General features: G+C 51.8%; 1 protein-coding gene across 20 annotated transcripts in view; it reads left to right on the top strand.

Annotated features, from left to right (window-relative positions):
* NEDD4L (NEDD4 like E3 ubiquitin protein ligase) overlaps positions 1–19,796 on the top strand; it is a 320,618-nt gene that overhangs the window by 183,989 nt on the left and 116,833 nt on the right. For 5 of the 20 annotated variants that reach the window (XM_051851903.2, XM_051851904.2, XM_070050121.1 and 2 more), the window contains one exon: positions 840–893. In XM_051851903.2, the coding sequence (XP_051707863.1) occupies positions 840–893 (54 nt within the window). The other 15 variants (XM_008261404.3, XM_008261400.4, XM_070050116.1 and 12 more) reach the window with 7 other exon arrangements.

Here is a 19,796-nt window from a genome sequence, read left to right as displayed (position 1 = left end):
GGGAGAGGATGGTTTCCAGGTTTACGTGTGATGATGTAAATCAGAACAGCAGCACCATGTCTCGTGGGTGCTCGCTGTTACTAAATGACGCCGAGTGTGCGTGAGCACCAAGACCATTTGGGTTAGGTTTTGGTAAAGAACAAGAAAGAAGCAAAAATGACACTGCAGGTGCAGTAGCTTTGACCTTGGCCACAGGTTGCTGAGCGGAGAAGCATCCCTTATTCCCAGCTCTCTCTGCAGGTTGCCACCTGGGTCCTGGAGACAGCAGGCCAGACTTGCGTGGGGCCTGGCCACCCACCACGCTAGCTTTGACTGGGATAGCCTGCTTGACCCTCATGGATTCAGCCCCTCGTTTGTCAAATTGGGATGCTAAACACTGTGGGGTTGCCGTGAGGATTAAATCACATATTGTAAGTGTTTAACCAGGAGAGAGTGCCTACAAATAAATGCAAATAAGTGAGAGGAGCATTCTCTTCATTGCATAATTTTTATCATTACCATTGCTATAATTAGGCCAGGACGATTCCTGCAGGCAGGGGTCTTGGTGAAGATGTGGTCTGCAGGTGTGGGAATGCCTTTTGTAGAGATTAGGAACTCTTGAAAGGTGTTTAGAATTGTCCTTTCTTATTTCAGAAAAATAGCCAAGAGCCTTTTCTTCTTCTAACAGGCCTGAGTATCGGGGGTAGAATAATGCAGAAACTGATAATATCAGTGTTCCGGAATTTCCAGAAGAGCATGCTAATTGTTGATGTTGCACAGCTCAGTTCAGTGCATTCTAAGGCATTATTCTTTCAATGAATTCTTGCTCATTTTTGAAGTACTGTGTGCATCCCTTGCAGGTAAACCCATCTAATCACAGACTCCTGTTTGAAGTTTTCGACGAAAATAGACTGGTAAGTAGGTCTCCACTTTTAAGTTTTGGAGCAGCATCGTTCAAATGTTGTATTTGTGTAGAGCTTAGAACACTATGCACAACCCAAGGGAAGACCATTTTTATTTTACTGCCGGTAAAGATTCTGTTTTTGTGTTGTTAGGGCAGTGGAGTTATGGGATGTGTGTATTTTCATCACAGTGAGTATCAGTGGCAGTCACTGGTGATGGTTTCAGTCTGTATGCTTAACACAGTGGTGCTGGGAATATGTACCGGATGTGGGCAGATTTGTAAAGGGGCCATCAGGCGTGTAAGCCAGCCTTGTGGGGTTTTAAAAGTGGAAGCCAGACTACAACATTGTGATGCCATTAATAGTAAATCTATGGTGATTCTAGGAAAACAAAAATTAATTAACAGTATGTAACATAATGTGAATCTATACTTAGCAGGTGAAATGAAGTTGTATTTTTAAAGTGGTACTTTCCTAAGAGAGAACCTTAGTACTTTTAAAAAACCAAAGATATGCCCGAGGCATATAAATGGTATAAGTGAACATTTTATATATAGATTGGTGTGTGTGCATATTACGTTCATGTGTATGAAATCTGCGATTTCATTTTAGAAGCAAAACCTGGCTGAAGCAGCTTGCTTGCTTAACTAACCAGAACGTATCCCTCAAGTTACCTGGGAACCACGTGTTCCCTCTGTGACAGTGAACACCATCACGTAAGGCCTTCCAGTACCCTCTGTTACAACCCAGCGCACTTGGCTGGATTGAAACCTACCTTTCCGGAAGCTTACGTATGTTGATTGATGAAAAGGAACGTTCTTATGGACCCCTCTTTCTCCAGAATTCAACTGGCACTCCAGATTACGGAATACATCAGTCAGAGCAAGTGCCAGGTCCAACTTTCTGGGCTCCTAGGTCTCAGCCCCGTGGTGCAACAGCCAGCTAACTGACCCTTGCTAAAGACTTTGGGAGGATGCTTGATCCCATATGCTTGGGAGTATTTTCCAGAAGACCGTGGTCAGGTTAGGGTTAGCAGTAGTCAGGTAGCAGCAGGTCCCTGCACTCTGGGAGACGCCCATGGCTAATCCTCACCTTCCTGAGTGTGATGGCTTTTCATTATTTTTCTTGTGTTACGAAAAATCCACTGTTTAAAAGTTAAGTTTCCATTTCCATGGTCTACCATAATGCCTGTGGTGGAGCCAGCCTTGCCATGGGTGGGAAACTGCGTTGCCAGTCTTCAGAATGGGCTTCGAATGGGCAGATTTGCGGAGATCCTGAGTGACGACCCCAGGCTTTATTTGAAAGGTTGTGTCTTACTAATTCCCACCTCTGCCCCCAAGGCCATCTGTAGTGTTGCTGATGTTTTTTCCTTTGTTGGCTATAAATGCAACAAAGATAATCCATGTCTGTAGCAGCACTTGGAAGTCTCAGCCTTAAACAAATGAGTTCCCATTTCTCTCAGGTCATTTTGGGCATGTAAGACCCATGCTTTGAGAACACACTTGGGGTGTGTGTGTAAACACAGGGTTAAGCCTCCACACCCTGGGCTCCAGAGCTGTTGACAAAGTCATGCTTTGCAGATTTTAAAATAAACTTTTTGTCACTCTTCACAGCTTGGCATTTTTCCCTCCTAATTTTTTTTTTACCCCCTCCTAAATAAACCTTTGTTAAATAACTGATGTTTCTGGGTCATAGAAAAGTTAAGTTTAAAGCGCTCAGAATATTTCCCAGCGAACTGCAAATCTGATGACAGCTTTTTGAATGTGCACTTTTATTTCTTAGGTCCCGTCTGGCTCCTTGCACACATATCAGGATTCCATGTTGTAGCCCAACTGTGGCAATGTTGCCGACTTTTTACTGGAAAACAGCTCCCCTAAAAGCATTTCTTCTGGATGGTGTTTAAATTACCGCAGAAACCCCATGCACACCACGGCTTGATTTTTCCTTCTTTTTTTTTTTTTCCCCCAATCCTACCTGGCATGTGTAAGCAAATATTTTCACCAGCTGAGTTCCTGTCCTTTGCTGCTTCCCCGTCTGATAATCATAATATAAATGAGGGGAACACACACATGCACACACACAGGCCTTTTAATTGAAAACTGTCCTAACAGCAGGCGGATGGGGCCGGCAAATGGCCGTAGAGCGAGTTGTGCCCCTCTGTCTCTCCACGGAGCTATTTTGTTCCTTGGAGATCACGGTCTAATTATTTCTCAGGAGGGGGACCCTGATTCGGTGGGGGCGTGTAATCGTATTTATAGTACGTTTTACGAGTTTGCATTCCGGCATCGTAGGGTAGTGATATCATAAATAACAGAAACACAGCGCGCACCGCCTGGGGAAGGGGTTCCCCCCTCGCGCAGCCCCCGCCGCGTTTCCCTGTCGCTGCCTGGGGTGGTGGGAGCTGGGAAGCCCCGTGGGCGCTCTGTACGCAGTGCAGGGCCCCCGGCGCCCTCCGGACAGTCCCAGGGCTCCGCTCCGCTCCGCTGGGAGAGAAGCGTCCTGCCAGCGCAGTGCTGGGAGATTTACAGCCCAGGGTCCCGGTGCTTGCTGCCCTAGGCAGCTGCGAGAGCTCCCTGCTGGGGCCACTCCTTGCTGATGGAAAAGCAACAGCTGGGAAGGTGCTGTTTCAGGCCCTCGCTGTTTAAAAAAAAAAAAAAATGAGGAGGAGAAGGGGGAAACCGCACTAAGTCCACAAGCTGGCATTGGAGGGGGAGCGCGCGGTCATGTGCTCCTGGCCACCCTACCCTCGGCCCAGCGCGGATGAGAGCTCCTTGCTCTTATCCAATCATGCCTGGAATGCCGCTTGCCACTTGGGTTATTTCTGCTATCTGTCGCTCCCGGTGCCGCAGTGCTAACGGTTTGGCAGATGGGACACTTTTTCTTGGAGTTTCCGCCCTCGGTCCCTGACTTCTGGAAGCGCCGGGCTCGTTGTTGCCGCTCGCCTAGCGCGTCCCGGCCCCCCGGATCACCATGGCCCATCGGCTTCGGTTTCATTTTGGCTCTGGGCGCAGCCACACAGCCCCCGAATCCGAGATCCTAGACCAGGAGAGAGAAGAGGACTTTTTCATGGCATTCCACACGCTGCCGCGGAGGAGCAGCCCGCACCCCTGCGCCCCGCACGGCACCGCGCCCGGTGGCGGCGGCCTGCAGGACAGCGTGGGCGCTCTCAAGCGCAGCTCGTCCATGTTCATCCCTCAGCTGCTCACCGGCCTCGACGCCCGGCCCACGCGCAGCTCGTCCGTGCAGATCTCCCTGCAGCGCAAGGCCGCCGATGGGGCCACCGACGGGTGCGGGCCGCCCGAGGGCCCCGAAGGCCACAGCGAGGACGGGGACCAGGCCGCGGCCGCCAGGGCCCTGGCCCCGAGTGGAGCCCCGGAGCCCGCCCAGAGGGACGTGTCTGGGGGCTCCCCACCGGGAGCCGCCCGGGACCCAGGCCCGCTGGTCAACGGCACTTGCGGCCGCCTAGTGCGGGGCCCCGGCCGCGGCGAGGGCTCGGAGGAATCCGTGCCCGGCCTGCGCATCCAGCACCGCGCATCCAGCGCGGACGTGCGCCAGGTGCGGCTGCTGCCCCTGGGCCCCGATGGCGCCGCCGAGCCCAGGCGCTGGTCCTTGCAGCACGTCCCGGATGCTGCTGGGAGCTCCGGGAAGCGCTGCTTCGTGTTCCAGCTGCAGCAGCCCCCAGTGGGCAGCCCGGGGCTGGGCGGCGACTTCAACTTCGGCTTCACGGGCACGAAGGGCGACAGGCTGGTGCGCTATCCCCGCATCCGGCTGGAGAGGAGCACCTCGTACCCTACGCAGCCGCGGGCCGGGCGAGGGAGCCCCACGGAAGACCGGGCCGCACCGGAGGCACCGCCGCGGGCCGGCAGGATGGCCCCGGAGATCCGCAGGACGAACTCGGCCGAGAGGGCTGCACAGGGCCAGGGTTGCATGTTTAAGATCAGGCAGGAGCCAAACGTTGGGCAGCAGCATTTCCGGATTCTGGTCACCCGGGAGCCCGAGGAGGCGCCGGCCACTGCCACGGAGGACCCCGCTGAAAGCCCTGGTCCCGCCGGGGCCGTGGTAAGTGCGCGGCCAGGGCTCGAGTTCTGGCAGGCCGGGACCATGACATTCGGCCCAGTGTGCGGGAGAGGCCCGCAAGGCTAGTGAGCGGTCCAGAAAGTGGCCTGTCTCTAGGCCCTCAGAGTTGGAGAAACCTGTTTTGGAAATTCAAGCAAAGCATACTATTTTTTTTTCTTCCCTCTCGCTTCTGTATAGAATAATTTTGAAAATTTATTACTTGAAATTAATCTGCCAAAAAAACAGGTCGGTGGCCCGGCATGTCTCGGTGCGGCCTGGCACAGCCCTCTGGGGTAAGGAGCAGGCGGCGCCGCAGAGGGCTCGAGGCGGAAGGCGGGTCTCCCTTGCAGCGCCTGGTGGGAAGGGGGCGGCCCTGGGGTCCTTCATCGCCTTGGGTTTTGTCCTGTGAGCACTGAGCAGGAGCAGGGTGGGCCAGGAGGAGATGGCGTTGTTGAAGCAGACAGGCTCCTGGGCCGAGGCTGGGGGTCCCTAGGGGGACCTCGCCGCCTTCCAAGCTGGGAGGGCCCCTGCTCCGGCTGTGGCCATGTCCACCCTGGAGCGGCTGTGGCCTGTGGGTGACATGGAGCAGAGAGAGAGTTGCCGGCCTGCTGGCGAGGGTGACGCTGCGGCTTTTCCTGCTGGGAGCGGGATGCGGGCGCAGTCCTCGGCTAGTGGCTGCTGGCTCGCAGGCGCTGCCCGGAAGAACCAGCTCCCTGCGTTTCAAATTGGATTCCTCCCTCCCCACCACCACCGAATTTCATGTGATTGCGAGTTTGAGGATGTGATTATGAAATGCCTGGGGGATTTTTTGGTTTGGGTTTCACTTGCGAGTTATCTTCAGAGTGAGTGGTTGAGTATTAACTAGAATTGTGTTGCCTTTTGTTCGGAAATATTTCTGTCATTCAAGTGAGCTTTATCCCTGTTCTATCACTGGTTCTCACTGTTTGGAAGGTGCCGTCCAAAGCTAGGTACAAATGTATTTCTCTTTTTTTTTTTTTTTTCTTCCCTCTTCCATTAGGATTTTATAATCTTAAGCTTACTTATTCGGAAATAGCTTCATCCTTTGTCTTGGTCCAGATCCATGCCGGTTTTTACACAGTGGTACAGATTTCTGTGGCGATTAGGTATAAGAGTGGCTTTCAGACCCCCCACCCCCACCCGGGGGGTGACCGTCGGGACAGTTGGAAGCTGTTATTTGGCAGCACAGGTCCTTCCATGCTGAACTTGACCACCGACCCTTGAAGATGGTCAGAAGCCACTCCTGAGGGTTCCCCAAGGGTTCAGTTGTGTTACAGAAGCATAGACCACGTTGCACCTCGCTCGTCAGGTGCAGGGATTGTTCGCAATCCAAGTCTCATTTGGCTCGAAATTTCTAATACCACTGGAAAATAGAAGAAGCTGAAAATCGTGTGTCTGTTATAAGGCCGGTGCCAGTTTGCAGTCCCCGTGGTGGAACACAGAGTCCGGCAATTAGGAGACGTAAATTCTGGACTACAGAGCTTTCCTAGTAAATGGTTGTTCTCATGTTTACACTTACATAAATCGTTTCACGGTCGGGACGTTGGTTTGCTTTTGAGCAAATGCGTTTTCCTTTAAAAAACAAAAACAGAGCCCGTGGCCCCGCAGACCCGCGCGCTCCATTCAGCAGCACTGCGAGCGTTTCCTGTGGACGGGGAGCTGAGCGCAGGCAGCAGCTGCCGCGGCCGGCCGCATTTATCTTGAAGGCAAACATTCGCTTGGGCGTCTACAGTCTGGCTGCCACCGGGGCGCTTTGGCGTTTCAGATATCTGCCGCTTCAGTCAGGAGGGCGTTGCGTGATGAGGTTTACATGAGAAATGAACTGAAGTCGATTACAGCCTGGTTTTGGGATCGTGGGGAAGATCCTTCTCAACTGGAGAATCCGAGGCAGGGTTCCCGTTTCTAAGCGGGCCTCAGCCCTTCCCGCGAGGTCAGGCTCACAAACAGGCCGCAGTGGCTGAATCTGAAATGCACCATGACTCCAAAAATGTTAGCCAGCCTGATTCGTAGGAAAAAATACAGCAGGGAACTCCTGATGATGATAGATTCTTTTCATCCTGTCACCATTAGTTAATAAAGTCGGTTCTTATACTCTTCGAGTTATCATCAGTTTAAATGCTTCAGGGGTCTTAGGTCTTACCAGTTCAGTCTGTGGTCTGATTTAGCAGTCATTTAGTGACTGCCTGAATTGTTTGATTCGGTTAGTTTTTGGTTGATTTGGTTCGGTTTGGTTTCGTTGTGAGCCCCTTGACTACTCTGGGCTTGGAGAAAATTGGGTCAGCATTGCCCAGCTTCGTGGGCCCCGTGAATGCCACCTTGTGCGTGATGACTGCTGAAGTGCACCTGGCACAAGCCGAAGAGCCGGCTTGCCCATCCCATCCGTGTCGTGGGCCGTTTCAGATCTGTGTCGATAGCACCACCCCGGCGACTTGGAAGGTTTAGGGACTGTCTGTTTCTCCAGGGCACCGAAGTCTGCCATGTCAACAGCGAGGGAGGAGGGCCAGAGACAGGAATTCTCCCTCTCTCCCTCCTCACACCCCAGGCCCGCACTCTGCCGTGTGTGCCTTGATACACATTCACTTCACAGAAGTAGTGTGCGCATCTTTCATGGCTAAGCATTCAGTTTACTGGACAGCAGAGAGATACCCACATTTTTTTTGTATGGGGGAGAGATTTTTAGTTTGTCTCTTTTAGAGGAGACATTTTTATTGTTCAGAAAATTGTTGATGTTACTACTAACTGGTTGCTCCTTTTTACCCGGAAAAAAACACACACACACACACACACACACAAACCAAAGTTCCGTGAACATCAAGTGTATGATCCACCCTTTTATTTAAAACTAGCAACAGCGTCATCGTAATGGACCAGAAGAAAATGTAGGTTCCTTTCATTGACTCGGTTTCTGAAGGAGTTCTTTATTTCCCTCTCGCCGATGGAGCAGTCCCCTCTCTTAGTGTGTCGTGTATGAGAATAGCCCAGTGTTACAGTTTTCAAGTGTTCGCAAGGATGTTTTAAAAAGTGATGTAGGCGGTGCCCGGGGTTGACCCTGGTACGTGTTTGTAAACACAGAGATAGCACTCGCGGGACGGCTCATGTTTCTACAGCACTCTATCATTTCAAGAACGCTTCTGCTTATTTCCCTCGCTACCTGTGCCCATCCCTTTGTGGGAGCATCGTCTCTGTCTCCCTGGGCCTCGCTCACTGTTGCGTGAAATGGTGTGTTGTCACTCTTTCACATGAAGAGGGCCTATAGTGTCATCAGCAATAACATTGTGTATATACCACGAGATACTGTGGTGGCATCACGTAGATGTAATACAAAAGTGTGTGTGTGTGTGTATCTACACAGTTGAAAAGCATGTGTTAAACCAAAATGCTGTTTAGTGCTTCCTGTGATGTTGTATTTTTGCTGAACAGTTCATGGATGGTAACGCTCTGGGGCCTGTAGACAGAGGAAGAGCTGTGGGGCGGGGGGCCCAGGAGTCAGTCTGCAGCTCACTGGCTTTTGGTGTTGGGATAAGGATTAGATCCCCTCTCTGAGCCTGCTCCCTTGTCAGCAGAAATGAGCATAAAAATGTTCCGGCTCCTAGACTCACAGTCTGGTTTGAGTGATGCGGCACCTGTGGAAGTGGTTGGCTCGTGAGCCAGGTCTCTGTAATACATGCGCCTCTCCCTGAGGACATTACCTGCTTCTCATCAGCATGTGCCAAACACAAGGGCAAGGTGCATTTCTGGCATCCCAGGTGGGTCGGCTTTAGTAGCTAGTGTTGATGTCCTTCCTGCCGGCATCTCATCCTTCCTAAGTATTCGGCCCTAACGCTGCCTGTGATGGTGCAGATCATTATTTGTGAGCCTTGAACTGGAGAAAAGGACCTTTAGTTACATTTGCTCTCTTGGCTGCTGTTCCAGTCGTTGGTTGAGTATAAATCTCTATAGGCTGAGACTTTTGAGATGCAGGATGATGCCGTCTTACAGGGTTTCTGCACTGGGTGACTTAAAAATGAGGGAGTGGGGCCAGCAGTGTCGCTCAGTGGGTTGAACCTGCCACCTGTGACGCATGCATCCCATTTGGGCACCAGTTCAGGTCCTGGCTGCTCCACTTCAGACCCAGCTCCCCGCACATGTGCCAGGGAAAGCAACAGAAGGTGCTCCACGTACCTGTGCTCCTGCCATGTGTGTGGGAGTCTCTGATAGAGTGCCTGGCCCAGCCCTAGCCCTTGTAGCCATTTGGAGAGTGAACCAGCAGACAGAATAAACGTATCTACACCTCTTCCCCAACTCCTGCCATCTGTCTCACCCTGTTACTGTGTAATTCTGCCTTTCAAATAAATAAAAAAGAAATTTTTTATTTAAAAACTATTGGGAAGGAAGGGAGGTATGTGGGACTCTTCCCCATCTATATTGCCTTTAAGAGGGTTTTTGTAGGTGCGCCCGCTACTTCTCATGGCTAAGCCTGAAGGCAGAGTGGCTGGCCATTGAAGTGAACCTCCAATTTTATTGTACATATTCATATAAAATGTATTATCCCTACTTAAAAGTTCACAGTACCAGAAGAGAATTTAGTCATGAAAGAATTACCTTAAAATGCAGTAAGTGTTGAATATTTCTGTATGTTGGGGCCTATTCGGATGGTAATGCTACTTGCATAACTGGAAGTGATCACACACGTAATTAACAGCATGGTATTACTGCCAAGATTAGTTAGCATGATCAAAAACCCTTTAACTCTTGTTCTTCCAAGATATTTGAATAATGGGGGAAGGCAGGAAATTCATAGATGATTTACCTGTTGATTCAGTGCACAGGTATCAGAATATCTTAAGTTTCCTATATAAATGGTGAAAGGCGCTTGGGGAACCCGATCCAGAATTGGCTGGTGACCATGCAGAAGTTTTTTAAAAATCCTGTCTGCAGTCTTTTAGCTCCTTTCATTCACACCCAGTAGCGTAACATGCTACATCCTGTGGGAGAGACGGCATCAAAGCAGAGTGCACCTGCTGTATGTACCCCACTCCAGAGTAGACTAAAAAAGCCAAAAGGGAAGGAATGTGGAAAATGCTAGCTGAAGGACATCGTGCAGAATGTCTGTGAATTTCTGGGCAAGTAGATTATCAGAAGGTTTTAGAAATTCACTTACATATAATATTGTCTGTGGAGTTCCTGTTTGGCATCTGTTGGTCACCCTGCCGTGGTTTACTTGGGCCAGCCAGGGTCCAGAGTGAGACTTGCGTAAGCCAGCGAGACAGGAGGCCTCATGGGAGTAGGCCTGGGGGTCAGTGCTTGATGGGCTGGTGGGGTTTGTGCACAGTCTCTGCATTCCACACTCTCACAGGAAGATGCCTTTTCAGGATGGAGGACGGAGTAGGTTGGGTTGAAGGAACCTGCTTTCTGCTTGCTGATGATTTTCGAAACAGAAAGCTCCGATGCTTTGAGGAAATCACTACACTCTCTCCTGAAGGGACAGGTCATGAAAAAATAATAATAGTATCAGAAATGGTGTGGGAGGGGCCCTCTTCCCCTGGTTTGAGGGTTCTTGCCACACTCTGGTTCGTGCTCGCATACTTGGCATCAGTCCCCTTCAGTGACTGCCCAGTTTACTTAGTCTCTGAAACCTTCCCGAGCTTGTGCTAAGAGGATGTCACACACAGGAAGCAGAACAAGGGAGGAACCACCCGGCACCCAGGCCGCCCACAGGTGCCTGCAGTTGGCGCAGCTTCCTTTCGCGGTGCAATTTCTATAGATCCCAGTGAGAGGACTGTGCTTCCAGCCCCGTCATCGTCACCTTCGTCACCTTCCCTCTTTCGGGGAGACTGGGCCGGGCGTGTTACTAAGCATGCTGAGTACTCAATTAATCAGAGTTGATGATAGATGGAGTTTCTTTCTGCCCGAAGGTCAGTGGAGAGCTTGGTAGGCTTTTTTTTTTTTTAAACTAAAGTTTTTTTGGTTTTTTTGTTTGTTTGTTTTTGTTTTTTGTTTTTTGTTTTTTTTTTTTTTTTGACAGGCAGAGTGGACAGTGAGAGAGGGAGACAGAGAGAAAGGTCTTCCTTTGCCGTTGGTTCACCCTCCAATGGCCGCCACGGCCGGCGCACCGCGCTGATCCGATGGCAGGAGCCAGGTGCTTCTCCTGGTCTCCCATGGGGTGCAGGGCCCAAGCACTTGGGCCATCCTCCACTGCACTCCCGGGCCACAGCAGAGAGCTGGCCTGGAAGAGGGGCAACCGGGACAGAATCCGGCGCCCCGACCGGGACTAGAACCCGGTGTGCCGGCGCCGCAAGGTGGAGGATTAGCCTAGTGAGCCGCGGCGCCGGCCGCTTGGTAGGCTTTTACAGTGGATCTGATGACCTGCATATGTCGTGGCCCATCCACTCACTTAAGACAGTTTTAAAGCTTCTTATAAATTGTTGCTTCTTTAGAGAGTTTCTTCTCATATTCTTTTCTTTTTAAGATATATTTATTTGTGTGTGTGAGAGAGAGAAAGAGTGAGGAAGCTTCACCTGCTGGTTCACTCCGCAGATGCCGCAGAGGCCAGGGCTGGGTAAAGCAGGAGCCAGGAGCTTCATCCGGGTCTCCAGGTGGGTGGCAGGGGCACAGGCACTTGGGCCAGCTGCCCAACTTCCGATCGTATTCTTTTTAAATTCACAGCTAGGTGTTGACTTCTTGAAGGAAAACACTGCCTTGGTCCAGGTTTTTTTATTCAGAGCTGCAGAGAAAAGTGGCTGTGGAGGAGAAGTGCTGAAATGTGTGTGTCGGGCTCCAGCCTTATTTAAAAGCAGACTTCGGCCTCGGAGTTGCAGGGCCCGAGTACCGGGTCTCTGCCCTTCTTCAGGGCTCCGCACCTGCTGGAGGCTGCTCTTGGATTACCTACCCTGGCCAGCTTGGGAAAACTCGAGTGTAGACTCTGCTCCGTGTGGCCACATTGCCTGTGTTTTCCACTTGAACAAAGAGATACCACATTACAGCTGCAAACTTGGGATACTGAAGTTGGCACCTTTAGCCTGTGCCTTTTAGAAGTCCGGCTGCTGTGCTGTGTGTCACAGCGGGCATCATGAGGGCACACGGAGGCCACAGTGGAGGTGCCCAAGGCCTGCCTGCAGCCTGGGTTGGATTTAGATTCGCAAGGGCTGTCCCTGCAGCTCCCGGACATTCAGCGGGCGTTTCCGGTTCCTGCATGCCACCACCAGTGTTTAATCTCGGATGTGTAGACTTGCAGGGCTGCGAGTGGCTTTAAAGATATGGAAGCTAGTTTCTTAAAAGATGAGGAAATTGAGATCTGTGGTTTAAAAAATTATCAAAGAAAATTTATGGGGCCAGTGATGTGGCACAATAGGCTAAGCCTCTGCCTGCTGTGCCGGCATCCCCTATGGGCACCAGTTTGTGTCCTAGCTGCTGCTCTTCCAATCCAGCTCTCTGCTTTATGGCCTGGGAAAGCAGCAGGAGGATGGCCGAAGTGCTCGGGCCCCTGCACCTGCGTAGGAGACTTAGACGAAGCTCCTGGCTTCAGATTGACTCAGCTCCGGCCGTTGCGGCCATCTGGGGAGTAAACCAGCAGATGGAAGACCTTTCTCTATGTCTCTGCCTCTCTCTGTCTGTAACTCTGCTTCTCAAATAAATAAAAACCTTTTTTAAAAAAATTTATTAGTGTTCCCATTCCTGGTTCACGGTCCAAGCACCTCCCTGATGCCTGGGCAGTGAGGGGATTGGTGAGCTGGTGTCGGGAGCCAGAGCAAAGACTCAGATCCAGGCCCTCTGCTGCGGGGAGCTGGCAGCTTAACCATAGACCTGGCGCCTACCGCTGAGAGCTTCACTTGTCCATTGGAAGTGAATGGTGTTTTGTTTAATTTGGGAGGCGGAGTGAGACGGAAAGCTCTGCCTGCTGGGCTCACTCTTCAGGCACTCTCAGTGGCCGGGCCAAGCGGGACTCATCTGGGTCTCCCACACGGGCGGCAGTCTCAGCTCCCCGAGAGGTCGGCACTGCACCGAAGGGTCCACATGCGCAGGAAGCTGGAGTCGGAAGCCAGGATTCTGATAGAGAATGCAGGTCTCCTAACCTGGAGCCTCAGCCTCTAGGCCCAGCGTCCACACCGAGAGGCCTGCTGCTGGTGGGGGAGAGGAGTTCATTCCTCAAGTGTGAGGTCTTTCCTTTCGAGTGATGCCGCGTGAGAGGCGCTGCCCTGCTCTGTGCTGGAATGCCTGTGTGTGGGCAGCCAGGTTGTGAGAGCTCCCAGGCCTGCACACAGCTGGAGCAGCCGGGCGGAGGCCTGCGCAGCCCCAGCCTGTCTCCTGGGAGCAGGCACCGGTGCCACAGTGCGGGGAGCCAGTGCCCAGGCCTGGAGAGGCAGGACCAGAGCTGGGTGCTGAAAGATGGCCGTGTTCATGTCATAGGTCGGTTGGAGGGGAGCTCAAGTAGAAGTGCCTCCCCCCAAGGATCTGGTGGCTGTGTATTCCCATGAACTGCCTTAGTCATGATTAGCAAGTTTCAACAGATTGTTGTTGTTGTTGTTTAAAGTCAAATGGGTTGCTGAGGAATTCGGGAGTGTGGTCGTGGACTCCAACAGTCCCCTTTCTCTTCCAAAAGTATGGAGTTTGGGTTCCTTCTTTGCTGGACTGCCTCCCACAGAGCTGCTGTCTGCACATCTACCTGGGCCGGGACAGCAAGGAAGACCTGCCACTGACTGCCAGTGACAGAGACCCAGGATGGAGACGGCCACCTGTCACCCTTGTCGTCATCTTACATCGTAGGATCACAGCTTCGGCAGAGACGAGTAAGGTTTCTTTGTAGATCCTGACTGTATTCACTGATTATATATGTGGAGTTGAAAATTTATCTTGAAGAACTAAAAAAAAAATGAGTATTCAAAACATGTCTTTGCATAACTTCTCATTTTAAATGACATATATGCATAGGAAAATGATAAGCCTTAGTCTGTGTTATGGCATGGAAAATGTGTCCCTAATTAGATATATTCTATGCACTTGCATATTACATGCATTTTCACTAGACCTAATAAAGGAAAAATAACTCATACCTGTCATAAAATAAATCATGTTCGGTTAAATGCAGCTGTAACCATCAGGAAAAATTCCAGCTGTAGACGAAATCTACGGCCAAGTGAATGTCACATAAAACCTTTCACATCACAGAGTAAGGAAGAGTTAAATTTGCGTATCAGATCTGTGAAGGAGAAGAGATTACTGACCTCGGGAGCAGGCCAGGAGTCACCGTGGAAAGCTGTACGGAGAAACCGTGTTTTAAAGTATGAAATTTCTGAACCGTGAAAGAAAGACTGAAATAAGGAAAACAGCAGCTGTTTTTCCTTGTGATCAGCAGAGGTTTCTCAGGTGGCCTTGTCTTTTTCTGGGTCTGCGTTTCTGTGCACATGTTGTCGCCCCTGGGTGCGTCCTGTGTAGTAGAAGTTCCAGCCAGTAGGCAGTAGACGGGTCCCCTCCTGCAGCGGGAGGCAGATGGGTGTGGGGTCAGCACACAAACACAGGAGCAATCACACACACACACACACACACACACACACACACCGCCGGCTGCATGCCTTTGTCTCTTTTATGTTGCAATGGAAAATAACCCTAATACCTACCACTGGAGAATTTGTGGTTACAAGTAGTGTGTTGAAAATTGTTGTGCATGGAATTTATGGATAAGACTTCAGAAAGATTTTAAACATGAGTTTTTAAGAATGATAAGGACAGTGTGCTGTGAATTATCAAATAAGGTCCAAGTTAAATGGCAGTCTGGATTCAGGAGGCTAGTCCTTCATAGAGCTGGAAATGCAAGAGGACTTAACTGTAACTTCAGTGAGCATGTTGTGGCGACAACAGAGTTTGCGTAAGTTAATCACACAGAAGTATCAGTTGGCCTATTCCATATGTGTGTGTATGTGTGTATGTAAATATATTGAAATGAAAATTTCACATTACAAAATTCTGGGCAAAAACACTGAAGGAGAGATTTAAAACACATTTGTTTTCTCAAAGTTCTGTCAGCTTAGACCTTCAGTATCACCAAATTATTTTACTGGGAGCCAGCAGTCCTTTTTCTTAAGACTGACTTATTTAATTGAAAGGCAGAGTTACAGAGAGGCAGAAGCAGAGAGAGAAAGAGAATCTTCCATCTGCTGGTTCACTCCCCACATGGCCGCAACAGCCGGAACTGTGCTGATTCAAACCAGGAGCTTCTTCCGGGTTTCCCACGTGGGTGCAGGACCCAAGGACTTGAGCCATCTTCTACTGCTTTCCCAGGCTATACCAGAGAGCTGGATTGGAAGTGGAGCAGCTGGGACTCGAACCGGCGTCCATATGGGATGCCAGCACTGCAGACGACTTCTTTACTCGGCCACACCATAGTGCCAGCCCCCGGCCAGTAGTCTTAGAAACATTTCCATCCATCTATTCTTGCTAAGTTTATGGAAAGCAAACCTACTTTAAGAGCAGGGAGTGAGAGTCTCTTCATCATGGCTCCACTTAGATTTGTAACCTCATCAACATTGCAAGCGTCCTGGGCACCTGTCGTTGACCGAGGAACTGCACACAGATGAGAGCTGGGTTTTGAGTTACAGCAGGGGGCCCAGTCCCTTTGCAAGATTACTGCTCTCCAAGAGTTCTTGATCCAACCCAGTAGCACTGAAAACCGCTGGAAGACCACAGTGTTGGGCTTCCGGACGGAGCCCTGAAAGGGACAGCCGGGCCCCCGTGCGTGGGCCACACGCATAGTCACTGAGGGACCGTGACACGGCCGCAAGCCTGTGAACGTCTTCCTGTGTGTCTGTCGAAGCCAAAGGTAGACATGACAGCTTCTGGAAGGGGACTTCTGGGGAGAAACAAGCTCATCTTGGCAAGGAGAGTCCCTGACTGCTTATGGGAAACACCGTCATCGGGGGCGGGAGACGTTCAGTGCTTTTGAGCCAAGTATGGACCGGGGATTTTTTGAAGGAAGCTTGCGTGTGTTGTGTGGTGTTTCTGCAGGTGAGGGACAAATCTGTTGTCGTCCCCTCTCCTGGCTCGCTGTTGCCTTTAGATCGCAAAAACAAGCCCTAGTTTGAAGAGCTCAGGCAACCAAGTAAAAATAGAGTTCCACACCCACTGTCTATACCCTGGTGTTAGAACCAAGAAAAAATGGATGGTTCTGAGGGTTGGTCTCCGCGCCAGTGCCTCGTTTTGTTGGCGTATTCTGCAAAGCACAGATGTCAGGGTGAAGGAGCCGGTCGTGGGGCGCTGAGTCATGCCATTTTCATTGTGCACCTTTTCTGAAACCTCCTCACTTCTCACATGTGGCGCTCGCGTGTGCTGCTCGGGTGATGGCGTGGGACTCCCCAGTTGGGTCCTTGGAGCCCCATGAGCAACTTGGTGATGTTGCTAGGAGACACACAGCTGTTAAGTCAGCGGTGCCCCCTGCTTGCCAGGCACCCTCCTGAGTGCCGAGTACCCAGCCCTGTGCAAAAAAAAAAAAACAAACCAAACCTCTGTCCTGGTGCAGCCGATGTCCTGGTACCAGGAAGACAGGTGGATGGAATAAAGGTATAAAAATTGGGTCAGGTGATGGGTGGGTTATGGAGAAGAGGAGGGACAGGGTGCGGCAGGGTGGGGTGTGACCAGTGCAGGGTTTACATGGAGTGGACAACGGAAACTTCCTGGAGATGATGATAAGCAAGCCGTGGGGATGGCCGGGAGGAGCAGGTGCAGAGGCCGTGAGCACCAAATGTACCTAGAGAGGGAGGGCGCCTGCAGGGAGGTGACATGACCAAAAGTGGTTATGCAGGTGTGGGATGTGGGGTTGGTCCGATCAGAACGGTGGGGGACAGGCAGCCCAGGAGGACCACGGGCAGGGCTGAACACAGGAGTGATGTGGCCCCATTCCCGTCTCTGCAGGCCACAGTGGCTGCTGTGTGGTGGAGGCCGGGGAACCAGCTGGGGAGGGCGTCGCGGTCACAGAAGGCAGCAGAGCCCAGTCCCTGGCCCATGCTGCTGCCTCCGTCTGCCCGCCACACCCACCCAGCACCCACACACATTTATTCCTGCAGGTGCCGGGGGTGCCCAGAGTTCTCAGCAGGTCATCTCACCTTAGCATCAGCCTGCGCCCTTCACTTTGCAGTGCCTGGGAAATGGGGCTAGGAGTGTTATTTCAAGATGCTTTCTGCTGCCTGTGTCATGCCAGCACGTGGGTGGATGTATTTTTGCAGCTTTGCACCAGAGAGCTGGCTTCTGATTTGCAGGCTGCATTTCTGATAAGGCAGATTGTCCATTGATGAATAATACGTGGGCTACAGAGCAGAGCCACAGCTTTTAAAATAGCTCATTTCTTTCCTGCACGCTTCACCCCCCACGGAGAGAGAGCGGCTCTTCCACAGACTTGTCCAGGGGCAGGGGCTTCACATCTGCTTCCCTCCCTCTCCCCCGGTTCATCACAGGTTCCCCTGATGGGCAGAGACCCCAGTCTCCGTGCGTTTGGAGAAGAATGAGCAGAGACGGCCAGAGAAATTTTAGGTCCCTGCCAAGGAGGTAGATGCTCCTTTGTCCCAGTTACAGAAAGCATTCCTTAAAACATGGCTTTAAACAAAGGGAGAGCCGGGCCTGGTGCTCTGTGTTGATGCCCCCCGGGTATTCCGATGTGGCTGCGGCCAGTTACCCTTGCATTTCTTCGGGCTGAGCAGATGAGGCTGTGCCTAGGCTCTGCGTTTGGTGGGGAGCAAAGTGCACCTTCTGGAAGGATGAGGAGCCTGCATGAGAGAGCGCGCCCCCGTGAGCAGCCTGCAGTCTCCCTGCCAGGTCATGGCCAGGCTGCAGCACTAAGAGGATTCAAGGGCTCTTGCCTTACAGGAACCTGGCCGGGGATTGTTTGTCCTTTGCGCAGGCTTCTTGTTCTGCCTAGTGTGTCGCAATCTTCTCCGTGGCCAGGTGACATCTGTCGGAATGCTGGTGTGGGGTGCCAAGCAAAACAGATGCAGGAAGATCTGCCTGTTGTGGGGGAAGTGGGGAGGGAGGAAAACAGGGACAGAGTGGGAGGTTGAGTCTGTCCGGGGGCTGAGGCGTTTGGGATTCATCCATGGAGAATGGAAGGCTTCATAGTCCTGGCTTTAAAACTCAGAAAAGCATTCTAGCTCTTGTCGCTTCCTGCAGGTGCTGCCCCGGCTCCAGGGGCTCCTCTCCCCCTGCCCCTGTGCGTTCAGAATGGCGTAGACCTGGTTCAGAGCCGTGGAAAGGATTAGTACTGACCTTTGGCCCAGTGCAAGCTACTGGTCTTTAGATTGTTAGCCCCTATTAATGTAGCGATATTCATACTAATTAACAGGTCAAACTCTTAATGGAAAGAATCTGCCACGCATAATGCAGGCTGGATGAAAGTGTCTCACTGATTCTGATCATCTGGCACGTTAAAGGGAGCTGTGATGAGAAGGTGATTTGCGGAGGCAGGGGAGCAGGCAGGGTTGAGCCCCCAGCTGGTACTCCAGGCGATTCTGACGTGCACTTGGGGCTGAGTGCACCTCATTTCACAAGTTGGTACTGCCCACGACTGGACCCTGGTGTGGATGACACCCCTCGGTTCTCTCTTCTTCCCCCCGAGGTCTGCATTTTGCTGCTGTGGTACCCCTTGCTGGAGGGAGGGGCGATTCGATAGTCTAAGGTGAAGTGCAGCACGTGTGTGTTAAGAGCTACAGAATGGGGCTGGTGCCGCGGCTCACCAGGCCAGTCCTCTGCCTGCGGCGCCAGCACCCCGGGTTCTAGTCCCAGTTGTGGCACTGGATTCTGTCCCGGTTGCTCCTTTTCCAGTCCAGCTCTCTGCTGTGGCCCGGGAAGGCAGTGGAGGATGGCCCAAGTGCTTGGACCCTGCACTCGCATGGGAGACCAGGAGGAAGCACCTGGCTCCTGGCTTTGGATCGGCACAGCCATTTGGGGAGTGAACCACTGGAAGAAAGACCTTTCTCTCTCTCTCTCTCTCTAACTCTGCCTGTAAAAAAAAAAAAAAAAAAAAAAAACAAACAAAAAAAAAACTGTAGAATGTTAGCCAAGTGCGTATGAAAGAGCTTAGCTCCCAAGGTAGCTTAGAAGAATGTTCTCCTCTGTTTCCGACTGCAAGGTGTGAAGTGAGAGTGGGACTGCAGCCCTGCGCCGTGCAGGAGCTGTCTGGCCAGGAGCACCTGCTGCGGGAATGCCTTTCCATCCTGCTGTACATGGCAGCCGAGCTGGCTTTCGTGGCTTTGGGAGACGCTGGCTCTTGAAAGAGCTGGCCGGTTGCCACATTGTCGTGACCATTGGAGAAGTGGTGTGGTGCTTCCTTGCTGTGACAGCGTTGAAGACAGACAGGACAGTACCCCTACCTGGGCCAGCCTCTCCTTTCCAAGCAGGAAAGGTGCAGTGGTGCATCCTCGCACTCACTGGGAGGTGGAAGCGGAGCTTGGACCTCGGGGCTGATGCCCAGGCCGCTGCTGCTCCTGCCCCCGCCAGCAGAGCGGCCCCCCTGCAGCTCCGTCCACGGCCTGTGCAGTCTTCTGCAGATGTACTGCCCGGTGAGAGTGCGGCTTTGCACGCTGGCCCGTGGGCATTGCTGTCTTTCCTGCCTTCTGCGCTACCGCGTCGTAAGCCCATGCCAGCAGCCTTTCTCCTCGCCGTCACCCACGTGGCCATGGAGTGTTGGGTGATCTCATTGCTCTCTGTGTAAATAAACACTCGCGCTTTAGCGGTGCTGTCAGGGCCCACCGAGGTGCATGAGGGTGCTTCAGAAAGTTCATGGAAAGTGGAGCTAAAGGATAACTATTGTGGTGCAAAAAAAATTGAACTCCATGTGTGGTTTTTTCATGATAGAGATTTTCCAGAAAGTAACCTTTCCCAGGA

Source organism: Oryctolagus cuniculus, chromosome 10 (assembly GCF_964237555.1).
Source record: "Oryctolagus cuniculus chromosome 10, mOryCun1.1, whole genome shotgun sequence".
NCBI lineage: Eukaryota > Metazoa > Chordata > Mammalia > Lagomorpha > Leporidae > Oryctolagus > Oryctolagus cuniculus.
This window is presented reverse-complemented; position numbering and strand designations above follow the sequence as displayed.